This window comes from Engystomops pustulosus, chromosome 10, assembly GCF_040894005.1.
Source record: "Engystomops pustulosus chromosome 10, aEngPut4.maternal, whole genome shotgun sequence".
NCBI classification, from domain to species: domain Eukaryota; kingdom Metazoa; phylum Chordata; class Amphibia; order Anura; family Leptodactylidae; genus Engystomops; species Engystomops pustulosus.
Window position 1 is genome coordinate 55,107,527 of NC_092420.1, and position 20,288 is coordinate 55,127,814.

The following is a 20,288-nucleotide window of genomic DNA, read 5'->3' on the forward strand; positions in this document are numbered from 1 at the left end:
CAAACACTACAGATTTGCCTCGCCAACGAAGAGATTCCTTCAATGGATCACCTTCTCTCTCCTCTGGACAAATGTTTATCTAAATATAAAAGTCTACTATGACCTGGATATTTATGGGGACCATGATATTAACATTAAGATGATTTGAATTTTCTCCTCTTGGTATGGACTTTAATTCCCTTGGTGTAGACTTTCTTGGTGTGGACTTGGTGTGAACATGGGCAACTGGACTTGATCCCGTTTGCAGACCACTACTATTCTAAAGACAATAATAATTTTTGACATCCAGATAAACAGTATATAATGCATGTCATTTGAAGTTGACACTTTTTGGGTCCATTATATTTTGTCATTTTTTTACAGGATGTCACAATTGCACTAACAATACAAGAGTGAATTGTGTGATTTTTATTTGTCTCTCTCCTTCAAGCTCCTCCACACCCCTTTTTTATCCTTGTGGGATTTACTTATAGATTATATAGATATTTTTACAGGTGTCTGCCCTGCACTTTGTTCAATTCCTTTATTTGGGATAAATAGGGATTTAGAGATCCAGATAAATGTTGAGCACTTAATGCACATTTTTGCATTTTATTGAGGGATATGTATATAAAAATGAATTTCATGTGGTTATCTGTATCAATTTTACAAAATGCTTAGGTGAGGTAGCACATGCATTCTATTGCAATATTGATTTACATAATTTGGGTGGGTTCTTAGGTCGGTTGCCATTTTTGTTGTGTTTTTTTTCTTATTGTTTGGGTGTTGGCACCATTTTGGTGCTCTAGTATCCTTTTACTTTGAACTCTAGTTTATTCCGTGTGTCCTCCTGCGTCATCTTAGGACTCTCTTGTTATGAATATTGAACTTTCGTGATATCTCATAGTACTTCCAGCACCGGGCCATCTTGGACCACACGTGTTGAAGAATTAGGGAGGTGGGGGAGAGAGGCATATAAAGGCAAGCTACATACTTTTGAGGAAGTTGCTTTAAGCTTCTACACCCCAGTCCCAATTTATCACCGCACCACCACCGGTTTAATTTTTGGTTAGCTTGACTATTAGGTTACTAATGGACTCAGTATTTTTTGCAACTTAAGCTGATTGATACTGTTACCATATCCAATGGCTTGCATAACATGTGTTTGGCTGTTTAGATCAATGGTTTTATCATGATGGGATCATATTTTGATGCACCTGTGACCAATCATTTCATCCACTGATATATCTGGTTGTTGCAGCATTACCTATTATGTACATTATGTGTATTTATCTACTTTGGTCATTTTAAATGCTTTTAACCATTCTATATAGAATAAAGCTGTATAAGTTCCCAATATGACTGATCTGTTAAAAAACAGTTCTGACTGGGACATGCACTACTTTTTAACCTACCGTTCCCATGTTCATTTACATAATGGCCATGGGCACTGATACATTGAAACGTTTTTCTTGTGTGCACTAAATATTACTACCTCTTCTATACCAGCCCTTTAGTAGAGCTTACAAAGTAAATTTGCCCCAATGTTTTATTTTGCTTTGAGCAAGCAGAAGGATACTCACACTGTAAATGTGGGGCAGTTTGTGTAAGAATAAACTGAAGGCACATTTCATGAATATGCAAAGCTGGCTGCTTTACAACCTTGCACTTCAGACAGTCTGGCAGCTGAGATGTTACATGCTCCTACACTGCTCTATTACACCAATTTCTGTCTGCAGAAAGAGACAGTCTGCAGTAAGCACAGGGGGCTGTCTGAAGGGATGGAATATGAGAGGCTTGCCACACCAATAGTTTAAAGATTGATGGATATTTTCCACAGCCCTCGCAGCAGTGCTTTATGGTAGCTTATACTCATCTCTTGTAGAAATTGGATGCCGTACATAAGCCATGTAATAAAAAATCTATAACTATCTTTATTCCACAGCGGCAGCTCATCAACACTGCTGCTTCATTGTGCGTTGTCAGTAAAGGTCCAGTCACCAGTTTTATCCGCACAGATATACTGGTTTCATCCTGTGTTATCCATCTTCTGCTTTCTCACTCTACACATACTTCGACTTTTCTCTGCTGTGCACAGGGTGTTGTATCCGATGTGTGTATATATCAGTTATTTCTATAAAATGTAACTAGGAGAGGCAGTGCCCAGTGGCATAACTAGAAACTGATGGGCCCAAGTGCAAAGTCTGTGTCAGGCCCCCGACTATAATGTATGGTTTATAGTAATAGCCTTCTCATATGGGAAAGTGTCACCATAACCGACCGCAACCTCTGCACCCTCTAAAGTTACGCCCCTGATAGTGCCCCATAGCAGCTTTGTGAATAGAACCCCCTACCCCCTCAAAAAAGAAAAAAAATATATATATTTGCACACTCACACATTTATACAATCTTACACACATACCACATTTATACACTCTTATACACATTTATGTACTGATATATACATTTATACACTTACACAGACCTGGCCCAGTAGCTGCTGACCACATGGGGGAAGTACACAGCAGGGATTAGAGATGAGAGACTCCTAGTCCTGTGGTTCTGATCTCCCCTCCATCTCCTCTCACATTTCTTATCTGAACTACCAATTGTTGCTGTGTACTGTGGAAGATGTGCCCTGTTATATACATATCTGCTGTACAATGTGCAGCATAATATGTATAGAATGGTACATATCCTCCATTCTTTAGTGTGTCAGCTTGGATGCCGGGGCCCCCGGAAACTGCTGGAAAAACAGAATCATATCATGTTTACAAAGTTAAGTACATGATACATAAGAAAAAAACATAACAGCTCTAAACCTTACTATCTGAGTGTGAAAGAAATTGTATTAGATGTGCTACAAGCTTTTGTCCGTATGTCCCCAAAGCAAAGCACATGCATGCATATTGCGCACGTTGAGACACGGAATATGCGAGTAACCATTACTACACTCACACGTTTCCATATATCAAATTTGACATTGTGCGAATATTTAAGTGTGTACTAAATAGTGAGTAACTGCAACAATCTTAAGAATATAAGACTACAAGCTGCTAAATAGATGCAGTATCGTTTAAATGAACATCATATGCATTTGTATTGTATACAATTGAGACCCTCTGGTCAAGACATATTCTGATATATGGTGAATACGATCTGAGATATAATATATCAAGCACGGTGGCTTCATTTGGGGTATATTGCAACATAAAGTAATTTACAAGCATTAAGCAATCTACAATGTTATAGTTACCCTAAGATACAGAACCCTCATGACTTTGTATTTTTCTTTCACCACTTTTGCTACTACCATCTGGTTTAACCAACATTAGGACACTTCATTGTCGAGTTACCATAAGCCTAGCCTCTGATATCTTTTTATTTTCTACTTTTTATTCCAATTTTATTGTATATGTATAATATTGATTATATTGTATGTCGTACAGTCCGACCGAGATTCCTGTGCAGTAATGAGAATATATATATTTATAAAAGATTATTGCTGATAATTCAGGCATGGTAACACAAAAATTATACAAAAGTTGCTACAAAAGCAAACCAGTGGAAAAGACTGGGGCTCATTTACTAAGGGTCCGAACGCCACACTTTCATTGGGTTTCACTGACTTTAGAGTCACCTTCCACCTGTGGAAGGAGGATGGCAGGAGGTTTCAGGGGATATCACAGTTCAGCCTGATGCTTTTTTTTTTTTATCTCTGCAGCCTCCTGTGTGATCTAATGATGGATACTTAGGGGGAAGGAAAGGGCTGTTACATAGCAATGAGGTTACAGCCATGTTGTTAGGGGAGGACTGCCCTCTGTATAGTAGGCTGCAGGTACCTGGATGTGCACAGTAATGAGGTTACAGCCATATTGTTAGAGGAGGACTGTCCTCTGTATAGGCTGCAGTTACCTTGGATGTGCACAGTAAGCACCTGTGAAGCTGAGGCTTGCAGTAAGCAGTGGAGATCACAGGCATCACTCGTGTATACAGCTAAGCTCTCTGCCCCTCCTCCTCTCTCACTTCCTATTGGCTGCAGTGTGTCAGCTGATCTCTCAGTGTGGAGAGGAGCTGTGAGCCTGTGGAGGAATACGCAGCAGCTGGCTGACTCCTTGTGTGCAGACTCGGCCAGATCAGCTGTAGCTCAGGACGGGACACAGCTACCACCAGGGGGCGACAGCAGCCAGAACAAAAGGAGTTATCTCAGTAAGGCTGCAGATTTTGTAATAAGTGTAAATGGTGAAAGTACTTGTCACAATGCACTGGACCCAATTACAGCCATGTGCTATGGTGACACAACCCCTTTAATTCCTGAAAAAGGCGAACAGTCCGACGAAAGTGAGCAGCGCAACCCTTAGTACATGGGCCCCATTATCTCCAGATGCTCTCATTTTGGAAAGTCCCAAAAAGCAGCACAATCCCTCGTCTCCCTTGTTAGTATTAGAAAAAAAAACTGAATGGGTTGCACAAAAAGTCACCAAAAAAACCTAGAAGTTCAGATCTAACACACAAACCCAACCAACACCCCCCCAAAAAAAATAAGACTACAGATAAATATCCCCCATAATAATCTGCCAGTGTTAAAACATATTTACTAAGGGATATTTATCAAAGTTTAACTTCCAGCTGAGACATTTCCTAATTCGGGTGACAACACAGAGAACAAACAAAGAGCAAAATCAAAAATACAGAAGGGAATCTGAACAGCAGCCAAGATCAGGATTCTAGGAATGCAATGAACAAAGACTAACAAAGTTTGGATCTTGCCAAGAACTTCTTTAACCAGCAGGGAATGAAGGCAAGGCAGGACTAAAATGTGATCTCAGAACCCAGTCACAATAGTGATTGAACCAGAACTCAGAGATCCAAACAACGCTGGGGAAGATGATTAGTGTGCAAAATTGTCATTTACAGCAGGTTAACTTACGCTGGACCAAAGCTAAGCTTCCTGAAGGAGACGGGTGAGGTGCTGATCAATCCAAATAACACAATAAGAACAATGTGTTCACACACATTAGAACAAGGGAGGTACAGGGATACAATCAGCGCCTCCTCAACCACACTCCACAAACCGGGGATAATGTTGACACAGATGTTACACTACATAATCTGAATGATATGGTGCCTCCTAATATTATTACCTAGAATTGTTCCTTATAAAACCACAATGCCCATGGCTCCCTGCAATAATAAATGACGGTAGTCACAAACCTTTTCTAAAAGCTGGCGTAGCTGTTTGCTTTTGGCATCTCTGGAACACAGGTTCTGCTCTGGAGCCACCACAGTGCAGATGCAGCGGCCGTCTGGGTCTTGAGCTGAGCTGTAAACCTGCCATCCTTCCCGAGGGCTTATCTGTGTCTGCAATAAAGGAGAGTAAAAATAATAAGTAATAAAGAAAAAATGAAAGGCACTTTGTTTTTCTTTTTTTTAATGTTTAACAGAGTAGGATTAGGTAATTAACACTCATAGAAAATCACTTCGGGTTAGTCTTAGAGGAAATTTCCATTGCTTACCCACAGCCACTTTCAGTAATAACATTGTGGATGGGATTTATTTCCTTTCCATATACTGCATAAATAATCTAAGATGTAAAGATCTGCAGCATATCCATCATTATATACTGTATATGGTAAATAAAATAAATGTATATAGAGATCCTATACAGTGAGATAATATAGATTCAAATACTGTATATGACACATCGGGGCAAAGTATTATATGTAAGTAGTCACCAATTCTTTTAAAAACGCTACGTTATTCATTTCATCTTTAAAATTGGTGAACAATACAGAGGAGAGGGTGAGCAATCGGAGCTTGTTCTGGGGACAAATCATTTTGCACCAGTCCTAGAGCTTCATCTTACGCAAAACGATTTTTCCCTAGAACGAACTCTCCCTCTCCCCCCTGTATTGTTTGCCAATTTTAAAGATTAAATTAATAAAAAAGAGTTTTTAAAAGAATCGGTGAGTGCCAACTTTCTTTCTCTTTTATGTGATGATAATTTGGGAGTTTTAAACACAGACTATTAAATAAGTTAAGTCACCACCCAAGAGAAAATAAAGCAGGTCACTTCTCCTAAGAGTAAGGCTGATTCACTTGGAAAAGCACATACTCCATGAATAGGACCACCTAATACTGCCCCATCACACAACTCTTCTACCCTACTATTAAAGGTAAGTGTTACATAAGGAAAGGAAGACGCTTTGTAAAGTTATCTCATGCATGAAGTATGCAGTATCGGCTATACAAGTAGGAAAAGGCCAAAAATTCAGAATGACAGCATTTTGGGCCAATGCAGATCACGGGATGCCGAAGAGGATTCTGGGCAAAGTGCAGCTACCTGACTGAAAAGAAATAAGATTATGTGAGTCTAATGCTCATATTGATCTCAAAATGGATAATATATTAGATTGAATAGATGAAGAATGACATATTACTATATAACTATGTAGAAGTACATATGGATTGTACTGACCATAACATGGAACTGACGAGCTACTAGAGTGGTGGGGAAGGAGATAAAGCCCCCAATAAAAACAAATGTTTAATAAAATGTAATCTAATAGGTTTTAAGTCCTAATATCATTAGGTGAAGCATAAGATCTTCTGATGCAGCGGAATTGCTGCTTAAGACCATAGCAGAAATCAACTGTTTCTGGATTGCGTCTTATCTGTCCTTGGCCATAAGAAATTTTTCTCATGAGCTTCTCTTCTTTTTTACGCTACACAGATTTTCTGACACTTTCTCCCCAAATCAGTGCCCATATTGTCCATACAGATGCAGCACTATTTAACATGACTAAAAGTGAGTAAACTCATTTAGTTATAACACAAAATGGGTTAAGCCATTATACAGTATGGATGCTGCCATAGATACTGGTGTAGTCAAGTTTTTGTTTGCTTTAGTTTTGAAACACATTGGAAAAAATGCATCATCACATGTAGAGGTGTTTTGCCCAATGCATTTTTACTTCAAGCATAGTGGGAGGAGTTTTTCCCGATCACACCTAGATTTACACTAAAAACCTGGTGATTAAGAACGTCCACCAAGATCCTTTTCCCCAATCACAAGTGTTTTAGTGTGAATGTAGATGCGATCCCAACTGAAACTACTCCCCATGGAAACTACTCCCCACTGGCGTTCCTAAATGCAATTCAAGCACACTGTGTAAATACAAACACTAGGAAGCTAAATGTGTCCACTAACCCTTACCCAACTAAACCTACCCCACTAACCCCAAGTAGAGTTCCTCTCAATTGTATATGCGTTTCTCCTAAATGCTTGTGGTATTAATTCCTCACCACATGCATTCCTCACCACAAAAGATTTGAACCTAGTTTTATTACAGCAGAAAAAAAACTACAAGAATAAACATAATGGGGCATATTTATCATACATATGATAGCCCCGCCACTGCATGTTCGGCCGGCCACGCCCCCCCTTCTTGCCCCTTCATGCCCCACAGGCGTGAAGGTGGCAGATCAGGGCATATAATTGCAAAAGCTAGCAATAAGCTAGCATTTGCGATTACTTCAGGGACTCTGCGCCCCTGGCGTTGCACAGAGGTTCTGATAAATATGCCCCATTGTACATATCTACATAAGCACAAAAATACACAAAACATAATTAGCACACATTATTCACATTATACACAGTAGGTGATCAAAAGCTCGAAACACAGAAGAACCCAAAACTCCTCCCCGGCCTGCTAATGCAGGTCAGAAATCGATGACCACACAAGTAGCCCATAACTTTTTAAAATTGACCAGCTGCTTGGTCTGCACAAAAACCTCACTTTATAAATATGCAAATTAGGCTAAAGTGCTTCGACACAGCAGCTCAAGGCTTTGGCTCATGCTAGATCCAGGAGCAACATACCTGAAGGGGAAAGAATGAGAGAAGGCATTTCATGATGGATGTGTAGCAGGGGGAATTGTTATTGCTGTGGAGCCTGAACCCTAAGGTGCTCTGCTAATGCCCTCACAAGCACATCAGCTGCATTTGCATATTTTATAAGTTAACTTTAGGCATTGAAGTAGCAACAGGAAAATAAAAACCAAGGTATGGGAGGCATGTATGGGCATAGCTCTAGGGGACATAGCAGTTAGTTTGAGTAGGTAAAATGTGGTGATGGATTCCCTTTAAATTGTGTTTTTTCCCCTTTTCAAGCTTAGCGCCCATGGAACATAATTCTCAAAGTTTTTTTGGCTAGAATTCCCTGGTGGCTAACCAGCACCAATATATCCAGTATGTTAACAGGTAACTTGTGCTTCTAACAAGAAATTTACATTGTATCACCATGACTTTTCAAAAATACGTATAAGAATTAACACAGCAACACTATCTGACCCATCTAGTCAAGCAAAAGACGGAATAAGTTATAAACAAGTTTAATGAGCTTGACATTGAGAACAAAAGAGATTGTTGTACAAGAGGTTAATGGAAATCAACTCTGATTAAAGCATCTGCTTATGAATTGTGTCATTCAGAGCCAACACAAGATCAATAATGAGCTGAGAGCTCGCTGTCATTATGAAGGGTCTAAGGGTATGTTCACATGACACATTGTAATGTCTTGAACATACAGCACTGACTTCAAAAGAAGTGAAGTTTAGAAGTCCAGGCACTTTAATAATATCTTTCTTCTTTTCATGTTAAGCATAATTCTAGCTGGGTATACAGTATGCCTTTAAAAAAGTATGTACGCTTGCTAATTATCAAACAAAAATATTGATGTGGGGGGGTCGAGCTCAAAAGACACTTTTATTCATTGAAACTTAGAGAAAAAGCTGGGCCACTGTCTGTTACTAGAAGATACATCTGGTGCATTGTTAGACTGTATATGTTAAGTTTTGACCATGTATTAGTTTGTTTTATTTGTTTTATTTGTTTTATTGGTGCATTATAGGGAACCTGTGACCACATTTTTATTTACAAATTTAGCTAGTGACAGAGCCCTATTAACTAACTGACATCCTTCTTGTAGTTAAAAAATGTTTCCCTTACATATCTATAAAATCAACTGTGTTATCTTACAACAAATTATTTATATCTAGAATGAGTTCTTTGCAGAATGAAATAAGCTACAAGAGTCATACCTTTCTTAAAGGGGATTTCAAGGAGACATTTTTTTATATGGCCAGGTGAAGTGAGGCATTAAAAATAAAAAAGAGCTTATACTCACCTCCTCTGGGGTTCCCTTTAAGCCATGCTAAAGCTCGTCAATGCCGGATCTCTTTTTGCATGCAGAGGCTGTCTGTGCCATCCCAACCAGAGCCTGAAACAAATGCAGTAGCAGGTGGGTAGGTAGGGCACTTGCGGCCTCTGTTTATTTAGAGGTATGGACGTAGGGCTGCATCTGCCATGAGGTGGGGTGAAGTCATTGTATCATAGTTTATAAGGTTGACAAAAGACACATGTCCATTAAGTTCAACCAAAGAAGGAAAGGGATTGGATGAGGAAGGGATTCATGGGAAATAATTCTATATAACATAACCATCAATGTTATTTAGGTGTAAAAAGGCATCTACAACCTTCTTGAAGCTCTCTGCTGTCCCTACTGTGATCAGCGCCTCAGGCAGGCTTTTCCACAGATTGACAGTTCTAATAGTAAAAAAGGCCTGTCGCCTCCGGTGATTAAACCTTGTGTTCTCTAGATGGAGACAGCGACCTGTCTTTTGATTTGATTTAATCTGAAACACTAAACCACCATATTTTTTGTATGGACTATTTATAAATTTTAGAGATGGGCGAATTTGTTGAAATTCGATTCTACCAAGCTCGCTGAATTTTTAGAAAAAATTAGATTCGACCAGAATCGAATCATGATGAATCGCATTAGAAAACAGGCATTTCCTCTCTGACCTGTCCTCCCCTGATCCTAGTTTAAATACTCCACCACCCCTGATGAGGCTGCATTTTGCCGCTGGTAGTATGGACTCGTCAATGGCTGGCAAGTCCGCACTACCTGATGGTGGTTATATACAGTATAATGTGATGTAGCAGTCAACAGACATCAACAGACAGTAACCTATACCTGCATCTGAGAAGATATATATAGTAATAGAAATTTGAAAGGGCTTGCTGAGATCTGATACAAAGTAAAATCTAGTTTTCATCAGAAAGACTTTAGTGCCATTTATTATATAGGAGGATAACCCCATGAGCCTTTATTTCCAAGAATCGCTGATCCTTCGAGCCACTTCAGTCTTAGGAGTAAAGTGTGTGCATGACAGTCTAAGCTTGTACTGTAATTCATAGTTTTCTAACAGCTGTGGTTAGAAGCTGTGTACTATATATACACTATGGATCCAGAACCAGGATTACTACAAATATATTGTACCAGAACTAAGCTTGCTATATAGTTACATTCAGAGCCAAGCTAAATACTTACATACAGTACTAGAACGATGACTACATAGATATGGAAGCAAAACCAAGTTTACTCAATAGATACAACCAGAACCAAGTTTACTACATACAGTTGATAGAACGCCAAAGCCCAACTCACTACATAAATAAAATGCCAGGACCAGACTTACTACATTGAGACAATACCAGAAACAAGCTTTCTACATAACTATAGAGCCACAATACAGCTGTGGTTATCCTGCAACGTTTAGGCTAAGTTCACATTGGCGCTTTATTTTCCATTATGCTATTTCATTTTAGAAGAGTATAAAAGAAACTTTATACATGTCTTCTGTTCACCTTCAGTTCAGAAGGCCTCCTTCCGTCAATTAAAACGGAGGAAATGACACTGGCTGCAGCAATAATTTCACCATTATAAACAATGAAACAGGAGAACAGATGGGTGCTAACAGAGGTGTGAATGGGGCCTTAAGGGTACTCATCAAAAGGAAAAAACAAGAAGCGACATCATGGACACCAGGTTTTTTTGGTCTAAGTCATGGTGCCCGTTATTGACTAAAGACTTGTGTCAGCATGTTTGACATAATCTGCAGCAGAGGACCCTGACAGAGGCCCTAGTGTAGATTTGAACCTAGTTTTATTACAACAGAAAAAAAACAACAAGAATATACATATCATATATATCTACATAAGCACAAATATACACAACACATAAATAAGTTCACATTACACACACTATACACAGTAGGTGATCAATAGCTTGAAATACAGAAGAACCCAAAACTCCTCCCGGCCTGCTAATGCAGGTCAGAAGAGAGGACCACAGGGAGATAAGCTAAGGCAGGGGATTGGGGGGTATTAATGTGCCCATAGTGAATTCCATAGCGGAGGATGAGAGGGGGAATGTAGAGTGAGCTATTGATGATTCCAAGCTTGTCTTCAGTGCCGAGGGCACTCTCCTGCACTTTGGCAGCAGGAGCAGGGCTTTAGAGGATGTTTCATTCCCTGCATGGCTGCAGTGACTGACAGACGTACAGAGCACCAGCACACGGCAGCAGCAGTAAGGGACCTCTGCACAGAACCAGACAGAACTGCATCTGGAAGTTGCTATTACCGCTGCCCAGTAGCCTCATCCCTCCGTACTGTAAGAGGAGCCTGACTCTCAGGACACAGTGGGGTTGCAGGTCTTTCTTCTAGTCAGGTATTTTACTAAAAGGATTGGTGTGAGTGGCCCTGGGCCCTGTGAACCATTGGGCCCTGGGCAAACATCTATACCGCCCATATTATAATCTGCCATTGTGCCATACTGATCTATAATGGTTGACAAATCTCCTATAAATTGCTAGAGGATCTGCTCAGGTTTCAAGAATTGAAAGTTTGGTGATTAATAAATCCTGACGTACAATGGTGTCTATGGTCAATTGTATTGATGTATAAAGATTTGTACGTGCCTGCAGCTGCTCCGTAACTGTGTATAAACTACTTCCTTCAAAGACAGACTTATATTGTATATCAGACAGATCAATTGGAATTATTATGGTCTAAAGAATTTGTACTGTCTCATGTCTAGAAAAGATTGTGATTCTTAGCTCACAATTCCATTTTCCTTTTTGGTCTCAGAACAGCTGGATATGCCATTATTGGGCAGCAGGTGACATGTGACACTTGCAGAGTGAGAATTTAGTACTGTGCAACAATAATAATGATATGATTGAGGATCACGGAACCCTTTGAGCTCCAGCTATTATTAATAACAACTTGTAATGGTAATCCCAGGCTTTCTCAAGAGACGGCTTCTATCTCCCAGAGTGTTTACTGTCTGACTAAAATGATGGCTTCTGTATTTTATAGAAAGCTACCAGCATAGACATGACAAGTACGGACCAGACAGCTGATCAATCACATGGTGGACATGTGCTCAATGAGAACCTAAAACAGTCACCTGCGTATTTGTGCTGGATTTGATTATTTCTGTACAAAAATTGTTGAATAAAAATGTTTAATGACTGCTTTTTTTGTGATAATATGCTTTTTTTTAACCTGCATAACAGTGATATTGCTACAGTATGGGGTTTATAGAACCAGTCACACATGGAGCATCATGAATGTGAACAGTAAATTAATTTTTGTTATTGTGATTGTGACAGTGGTTGGCAGCCTGAAATTCCACTCTTAGATAACATGTCACCGACCTGAATGACCAAAAGACAGACTTGACATGGCCCTGGACTTGTTATGTATGAATATTTGGGATATATGATATTTGGCTTGTGGGTAAAATTTCAGGATGAACCTACAAAATGCAATCTATACTTTACAGGGGAACTTAATGTAACCTTCTGTAAACTTTGAACGCAGAAGACCAACTGTTCAATGTTTCATTACTTTTAGCACAATTAACAAGGAGCTTAATAGCAAAATTTGAAACAGGTGTTTGATCCATAAATCGCCCAATAAATTTCCTGCCTCTATTAGAAGGTATAAATACAGGCCATACTGTTCACTAGTAATTGATTAACATTACATTACATCCCTTCAAGCATGATGTTCTCAGACAGAAATGGCCACTAATTAGAGTGGCACAGAGTGTCATTAGCTGGTTGCAGCAGAGATACAAAGATATAGTAACAGTCACAGAAAAGCATAGTAGTGGTTGTCCTTTGGCCACGTCAACACAGATAACTGCTTCATTGTGGTCAATGACCTGCAGAATTGGATGATGAATGTCACACAATGCCAGACACAACTCCACTCATAGGCAGGTGAGAGGCATGTAAATTTAATGTTAGACCATACAAAACCAATATTATCAGTGTGGTCTGTGTGCTAGGCACACAACAGGGAATCATCATCTTGCATGGGACCATCTACGCTGGTCAAAAGAGGACCTCAGTGTTGTACGGTTGATGAAAGTAAATTCACTCAGAGCAGAAATGATGGCCACCAACACTGCCGGAGACTTTAAGGATGAATCAGCCATTGTTGTCACCATTGTTGTTTTGTTGGGGGTATTCCCACCAGTGTTGTTCACTCTTGCTTTAATGAGATCTCAAAAATCATTAATACATACTTCAACTTAAATACACTACCTTAATGAAATAACAGTATATTAGTATAGCAGTGTTACATTTTTACATTTTCCATACATTTTTCCAGAAAGCCAAATGTCCCTTAAGTTTTGTGAGTAGTACATCAGTAAGATCCTGATACCTATAAGAATATTTGTCACGGGCACCCGTGCCCCTCTCTGTGGTGATCGCCCCCGGCCCCGGACTTACCTCTCCAAGCTCCTGCTCCCATCCGTACTAGGCACTGCGTGTGTCCCACTACATAGGTCACGCAAGCAGTGGTACTCAGAGATTTAAAGGGCCAGCGTACAGGTGATTGGCGCTGGCCCCTTCTGGGTCTGCATTTAATCTGGCGGCTCCCATCATTCCCTGCCGAATCTTCAAGCCACTCCTGTGTAGAGAAAGCCTTCCTGTGTCTACAGCGTTTCTGTGTCTACAGCGTTTCTGTGTCTCCAGCGTTCCTGTGTCTCCAGCGTTCCTGTGTCTCAGGTGTGATCCCATGTTCCGTTCCTGTGTATCCTGCATTTCAGTTCCTCCTCCTGTGTTCCCATGATCCTGCTACTGCATTCCTGTTCTGTGTGCCAGTCCGTTCTTGCATTCCTGTTCCTCATGCCAGCTTCTGTATTCCTGCTGTGAGTCCTAGAGTTCCTTCCAGCACTGTTCTCCTGCTGTCACCCTGGGCTCGGGTCTCCTGCATTGCTACCTTGGGTGCCACCGTGGAACGACCTAGTAGTACCCCACACAGCAAGACCATCCCGCTTTGCAGTGGGCTCTGGTGAAGACCAGATGCCACTTAGACTCCAGTCCCAGGTGTCACCTAGTACCATCTCCAGCGGTGGTCCAGAGGGTCCACAGACCCCTGTCAGGACTGAATCCTGACAATATTGATATCATAGATACAATAGGAATAATCCCTGAATAGGCTCTCACGTCAGCCGCTGGTGACAGGCCCTCTGCAATATTTGGCGACAGATGCTCACATACAGAGCTGCTCTCTATGGGCCACCAGTGTAAACAAGATTTTTTTGAAATATTTGCTAAAAAAAGATCTAAAAATTAAAATTTGACAGACATGAACATGCAGAGAAACCTATGAATATGTAAGTCTTTGGCATAGCATGAATAAATGATGGTGGTAAACCTCTCTTGGTTCTATTTCCTTCCTAATTCTAATCATTTTGTTATTAAACACTATGAAGTTGTAATTCATTTTAGCATATGTTATGAGAGGACTCATCTGGGAATCGTCTTTTCTTGTGGTTTTCTGCATATGTCTGAACACAAGCCTCCCTGAGGCTACAAACAGACTTATAATGGTTCAAAGACAGAAGCGGCAATATTGTACCCTCACTAGCCGGAAGACATTGGTTACCATGCTGTGATCATCTTTACAAATAGTAGACACTGTTTTAGGCTACCCTCTGCCTTTTAGGATTTGGACACTAAAAAATCAGCTTACAAATAAGAACACAGGCTTAATGGGTCTTAGTCCCGGAGAGGAATAGCATCTTTAAAATTGTCAGTATATTCCATTGCTTCAAGGTTTATATCCTTACATTAGGTATTAAGATATTAAATTTAAAGTATAATAGTGCTGTATATAGTAATTCTCCATGCAGATCTGTCACCATAACAACAGCTTATTATAATGACAGGTTCACTGAGCTTTCAGACTCAACTTCTGTTTTGTTAAAAACATCTAAAACAGAGCTTACATCTAAGTATGCAGCATTCACAAATAGAGTGGTCCCCCAACTCATTCTGCACCCACAGTAGACTCCTAAAGTTAGGGATCACTGTCCTTTTGAATAAGGCTGATTCACGCTGTAAGCCCACTCTGTTTACTATCCACATACTAGGGAATAAGTTACAAATTTCTAGGGTCCAATTTCCGGGCCACCAAGCTATCAACAGTAAATGGGACCAATGGTCCTGTAATGAATGGAACACCCATGCACATGGCCAACACTTACTTCTATTAAGCTGCCAATCATAATCTTACAAAGTTCCATAGAAGTGAATGGAATGCCAGTCATGCATCTGTACTAGTGCACTTTTTTCGGACCCCTATCTTGTAGGTAAAGGAATAAATTAGTTTTGTTGGTCAGCTGAATTTGCACATCAATCGACCTACTGCTCTATAATCTGCTACAATTAAAAAGTATACTTAAAATATAAGAAAGCCTGCTCCAGAATATTTTTTTTTACAGGATACACACATATCCTGTAAATATTTAAATATTTAAATATATAAATATTTTTTTTAATTAAAAATTTTAAAGTGGATTGACAGGTCCAATGACATATTCATTTTAAGCAGTTAGGATAAAGGAACCAGTAAACTGGAAAAAAACAATACTTTAACATGTAAGTACAATTTTTCAGATATGAAATAAAAGTATCCACTTTACCAGACATATAAAATTTGTTTTTAGGAAACTTTATATTATATTGCACTCATACATAATCTGGCACTTAACTCCTTCATTCTACTGAAATTTACCTCTGTTGTTTGCTCTGGTCCAACATGGTTCTTCTTGTCACTCATCCACTAAAAACTCCTTGAGCCTCAAAAGGCCAGCAGACATCTTCATTCTGTGTGGACCTTAGAGCCAATTACTTCAGAATCCCAGTGATTGTCTCCATGGTCCTTGATCTCTCTCTACCTGAAGCTCAATCTTTGTAAAAGTGAAATTCTTGTCTTTCCACCATCTACTAATCAACCTAACCCTGGCATCTCTATTTCCATTGGGGAAAACACCATAACTCCAAGGAAGCAGACCTTCTTTTTTTGGATTTTGCTGTGCTCTGACATTTGGTTTGAGCCTTACATACAATTACTTGCACGCTCTTGCCACTTGCACCTAAAAAACATTTCTAGAATCCATCCTTTCTTGACCATGGAAACCTCTAAAACCGTAATTTTCTCACTGATTGCGTCTCGTCTCGACTACTGTAACTTCCTACTAATAGGTCTTCCACTTACTAAACTCTCTCTTCTACAATCTAATCTTAATGCAGCAGCCAGAAGGCTATATAGATACCTTTACTCTGTGTTAACACCTAACTGCCAGACTTTCAAACATACCCTAACAACCCATCTTTTTAAGCCAGTCTTTCACTTTAGTAACTGCATGTAACTTTCACTTTCTTTTCTCCAATCCTCCACTGGTTTCTCTGCAGACTGATGCACTCTGGTTTCAGTGCATGTCGTTAGCCGCTGGCGACTTATTCAGCATTATTATTTTTTTATTTAATTACCCGTATATACTCGAGTATAAGCCGACCCAAGTATAAGCCGAGGCCCCTAATTTTACCACAAAACCTTGTAAAATCTATATTTTTTTACTCGAGTATAAGCCGAGCTTGGGTTTTCAGCACATTTTTTGTGCTGAAAAGCTAGGCTTATACTCGAGTATATATGGTAGTTATTTTACCCCCTAAAGAATGGCTGGATCATGGTAAAAGCCGCCTTCTGTGTCACCCCTTCTTCCTCATAGATTGTAAACTCTGATGAGTCCTCCTCCAGTTGTTTCATCTGATCATGTTATTGCTCTGTAATGTCTTGTTTTATTTGTATATGTACCCCATGACCTGTACAGAACTGCACAATATGATGGCGTTACATAAATATTTATTATTATTCCCAATAGGGTCTATTTTTAAACAGTTGACTACAAAACCACCAGTCTTACTTCTGACTGATATATAGCCTATGTGTATAATACCAATATACAGAGGACTGCTTTTTTTAAGAAATCCTCAGAGTATACTATAAACTAAGACTAAGACAAATTACTCTGAAGTCAACGTGAGCTTGTGCCTGCCATATGAATAGTATTCTCCTACATGTCTTTTGCTTGTAAGCTTCTCAGTGGCCTGCTCACGAGTTCAGTGATAATACCCATTCATCTTGTTGGGAGACATGCATTTTTTTTGGTGATTTATTTTTAAATTTGACAAACTCCCCATATTGGTATATATTGGAGAGGAGTCATTGTACGACCCGGATGATGAGGTTTCCTGGGTACAACTCAGTCATTTTCCCTGGTAATACCGTCATTTTATCATGAAGCAATGTTCTGCTCTTTTACAGAAATGACTTTTCATTTTAAGGATGAAGGACAGTAAGAAGTGAGTAGACTTTACGTGTAGTTTTATAACTGTGAACTGAATTGAATGAAAAGACTTCATTTTCAAAATACTGCTTACATTACAGCTTGTACTGGGGTAGTTATCAGCATCAACATAACCCAGCTCTGTATGCATACTATATTATGTATCATTCACTCCTAAAATATACAGGGGTCACAGGACATTGTCATACACAAAAGAGTTAGTTAATGCTACCACAACAACAGTGTAGGCTACGTACAAATATTTACAGCTACATAGAACATGCAGGCATGCGAAGAGGTCATGCTTGTTATGGGTCACATTTCTTGTATTCTGTCTCATCTGTATTGACTTAAAGTATATCTGTCATGTTCAATGTGGGTTATAAGGTCTTTGAGAGACTCTTTGGCAGTATTTTCCAAGATGGCATATTCATGGTAAATGACAATGAGCTCTAGCCCAAAAACAGACATGTAACTGTTTCTAGAAAAAAAAGCAGAACCTGTTTTTATTCAGAATAAGACACTGATGGTTGTGGACTGTCTTGACTTACAACACTTTTGTTAAATCTTTACCATTTTCTGTTATATTTGTGAACTTTTTCATCCAACTACCACAACTGAATTTTCTAGTGCTTGATTTATCTTTGGAGTTCACACGTTGATATTTTAAAATCTGCAAAAGCCAATTTCAAGATCCTGATCACTGCTATTCCTACTTAAACCACTGCTCTCCGTATCAGACTTTTCATAAAATAAGCAGTTTTGTCTTGTCCAGAAGCGTAGGATAACAGTGAAAGAGGAAGGAAGCAACTTAGGTAGGAATAATTTACTTTTTGATTACTTCTGTATCCTGTTTTTTATTCTATTGTTTGGATTGTTACACACGTAAATACAAATTATGTAGCATTTTTGTGGTGATTTTCACTTTAACATGTTATATGTGTTTTAACATTGGATTGGGGATTTTGGGACTTTTATTGTTTTATTAATGACTGTTTTATTTGTCCCAGCATTTATTTGCGTCAGTAGCTTTTCCGATGTATACACCGACAATATACCTAAAACGAAGTGTGAACCTGACCTAATTTCTGCACTTATAGAGAAACATTTTTGAAGAAGTTTAAAAAGTCAAAACTTTCCTACAAATCCTGATGGCATAAACTGGAGCCCAGTTTTAATTTGGATCAGTGTGTACCATTATTTCCTGTTTTAGTGAAGATCACCGAACAACCGATGCGTAATGGCTGTGATGTGCAGTGCTTCTGGCGCCGGGCATTGTTTCATTTCTACTATCCCTCCTAGATTTCTCTACATCCTGAACATTCTCTTCATGGCCAGCTGCCAGAAACAAATTGCAGAAGTTGTCACTTATGTCGTAACAAATCTTTCAGTCTGGTGCCACTTTTTTTTTTACAAGTTCTCACTTTCAACAAAAAAGAGGAAAAAAAAAGCAATAACGTTGAAAGAAAATATGAGCTTCAGGGAGCATTGCAAATTACATTTGAATAGTTGATAAAATCAAATTTAAAAAGTGCAATATTGAGAAACAAGTTAACCCTTGTCTGTATATGAAAACTCAAGTCTACAAGTGGATGTGAAACACTTTTTATCACAGTTATACCCTGTATAAGGGATTATATTATTGGAGTTAACATATTTGTATATGTGTCAATGCTGCTTAGGGGGGTTGTTTGGTGGTTGAAAAATATTGCGGCTTTTCTCCAAAAAAACAGCTCCTCTCCTGACCGTGGATAGTGCCTAGTATTGCAGCCAAGCTCCTTTCATTTCTATGCAGCCAAGTTGTAATATTGGTACATGGGCAGGTGTGGCACTAATTTTGGCAGAAAGCAGCCTTAGGTTTAAATGAGATGTAAAGTAAAAAGTAAAGGCATATCCTAGTCATGTCATCACCATTAAACTGCAAGTCCAGCAGATTAAAACAAGCAGGCTAACATGAGCTGTTGGAAAAATTGAATAAATAAAGCATTAATTAAAGATGATTAAATATCATCTGTAAATTGAAAAAAATGACCTGTATCTATTTGACCATGTGGCAAGTTCGATTCTGGTTACTTATCAAGGTAACAAGATTGTTTCTAGTACTATATCCATTAGGTACTATGAAGCTTTGTTCTGGTACAGAATCTATGGAGTAGGCTTGGTCCTGGTTCTGGATCTATACAGTAGGCTTGGTCCATGTACTGAATCTATGCAGTAGGCTTGGTCCTTGTACTGAATCTAAGAAGTAGGTTTGGACCTTGTACTGAATATATGCAGTAGGCTTGGTCCTGGTACGGAATCTATGCAGTAAGCTTGGTCCTGGTACTGAATCTATTCAGTAGGCTTGGATCTGATGTGGTAACCTTGGTTCTTTAATCAAATCCATTCACTAGGCTTAGTTCTCTTATTTTGCAATGCAATACAACTTGATAATCACAACTCTTGACCTGTTACATGTTTTTTTCCCTTAAAAATTGCTTAGCCTGGTGTATATTAAAAAAAGTAATACTAGATGACTTTTCCCTGTCTTCCTGATACTGCCTGGACTGACATATTCCCAAGGTGTATCATAGGCACTGGGCCGTCCATTGAGCTGTAGCCCCACAAAATGGTACAAACTAATACCACGTGTGTTCTGCCCTAGTGTATGTTTCTGCATTAATTGCTCTGGACAAGGAAAGAAGAATTGGAGAGTGATGTTGTATCAATATATAAACTGTACTTCTATACATAACTTGAATAATAATA

The 20,288-nt window shown here is 39.1% G+C and overlaps 1 protein-coding gene across 2 annotated transcripts in view; it reads right to left on the reverse strand.

The window, feature by feature from the left end:
- Positions 1–20,288, reverse strand: part of OLFM3 (olfactomedin 3) — a 135,367-nt gene that overhangs the window by 25,634 nt on the left and 89,445 nt on the right. For both annotated transcript variants that reach the window (XM_072128607.1, XM_072128606.1), the window contains exon 2: positions 5,194–5,340. In XM_072128607.1, coding sequence (XP_071984708.1) covers positions 5,194–5,340 — 147 coding nt within the window. The remainder of the gene's footprint in view (positions 1–5,193; positions 5,341–20,288) is intronic.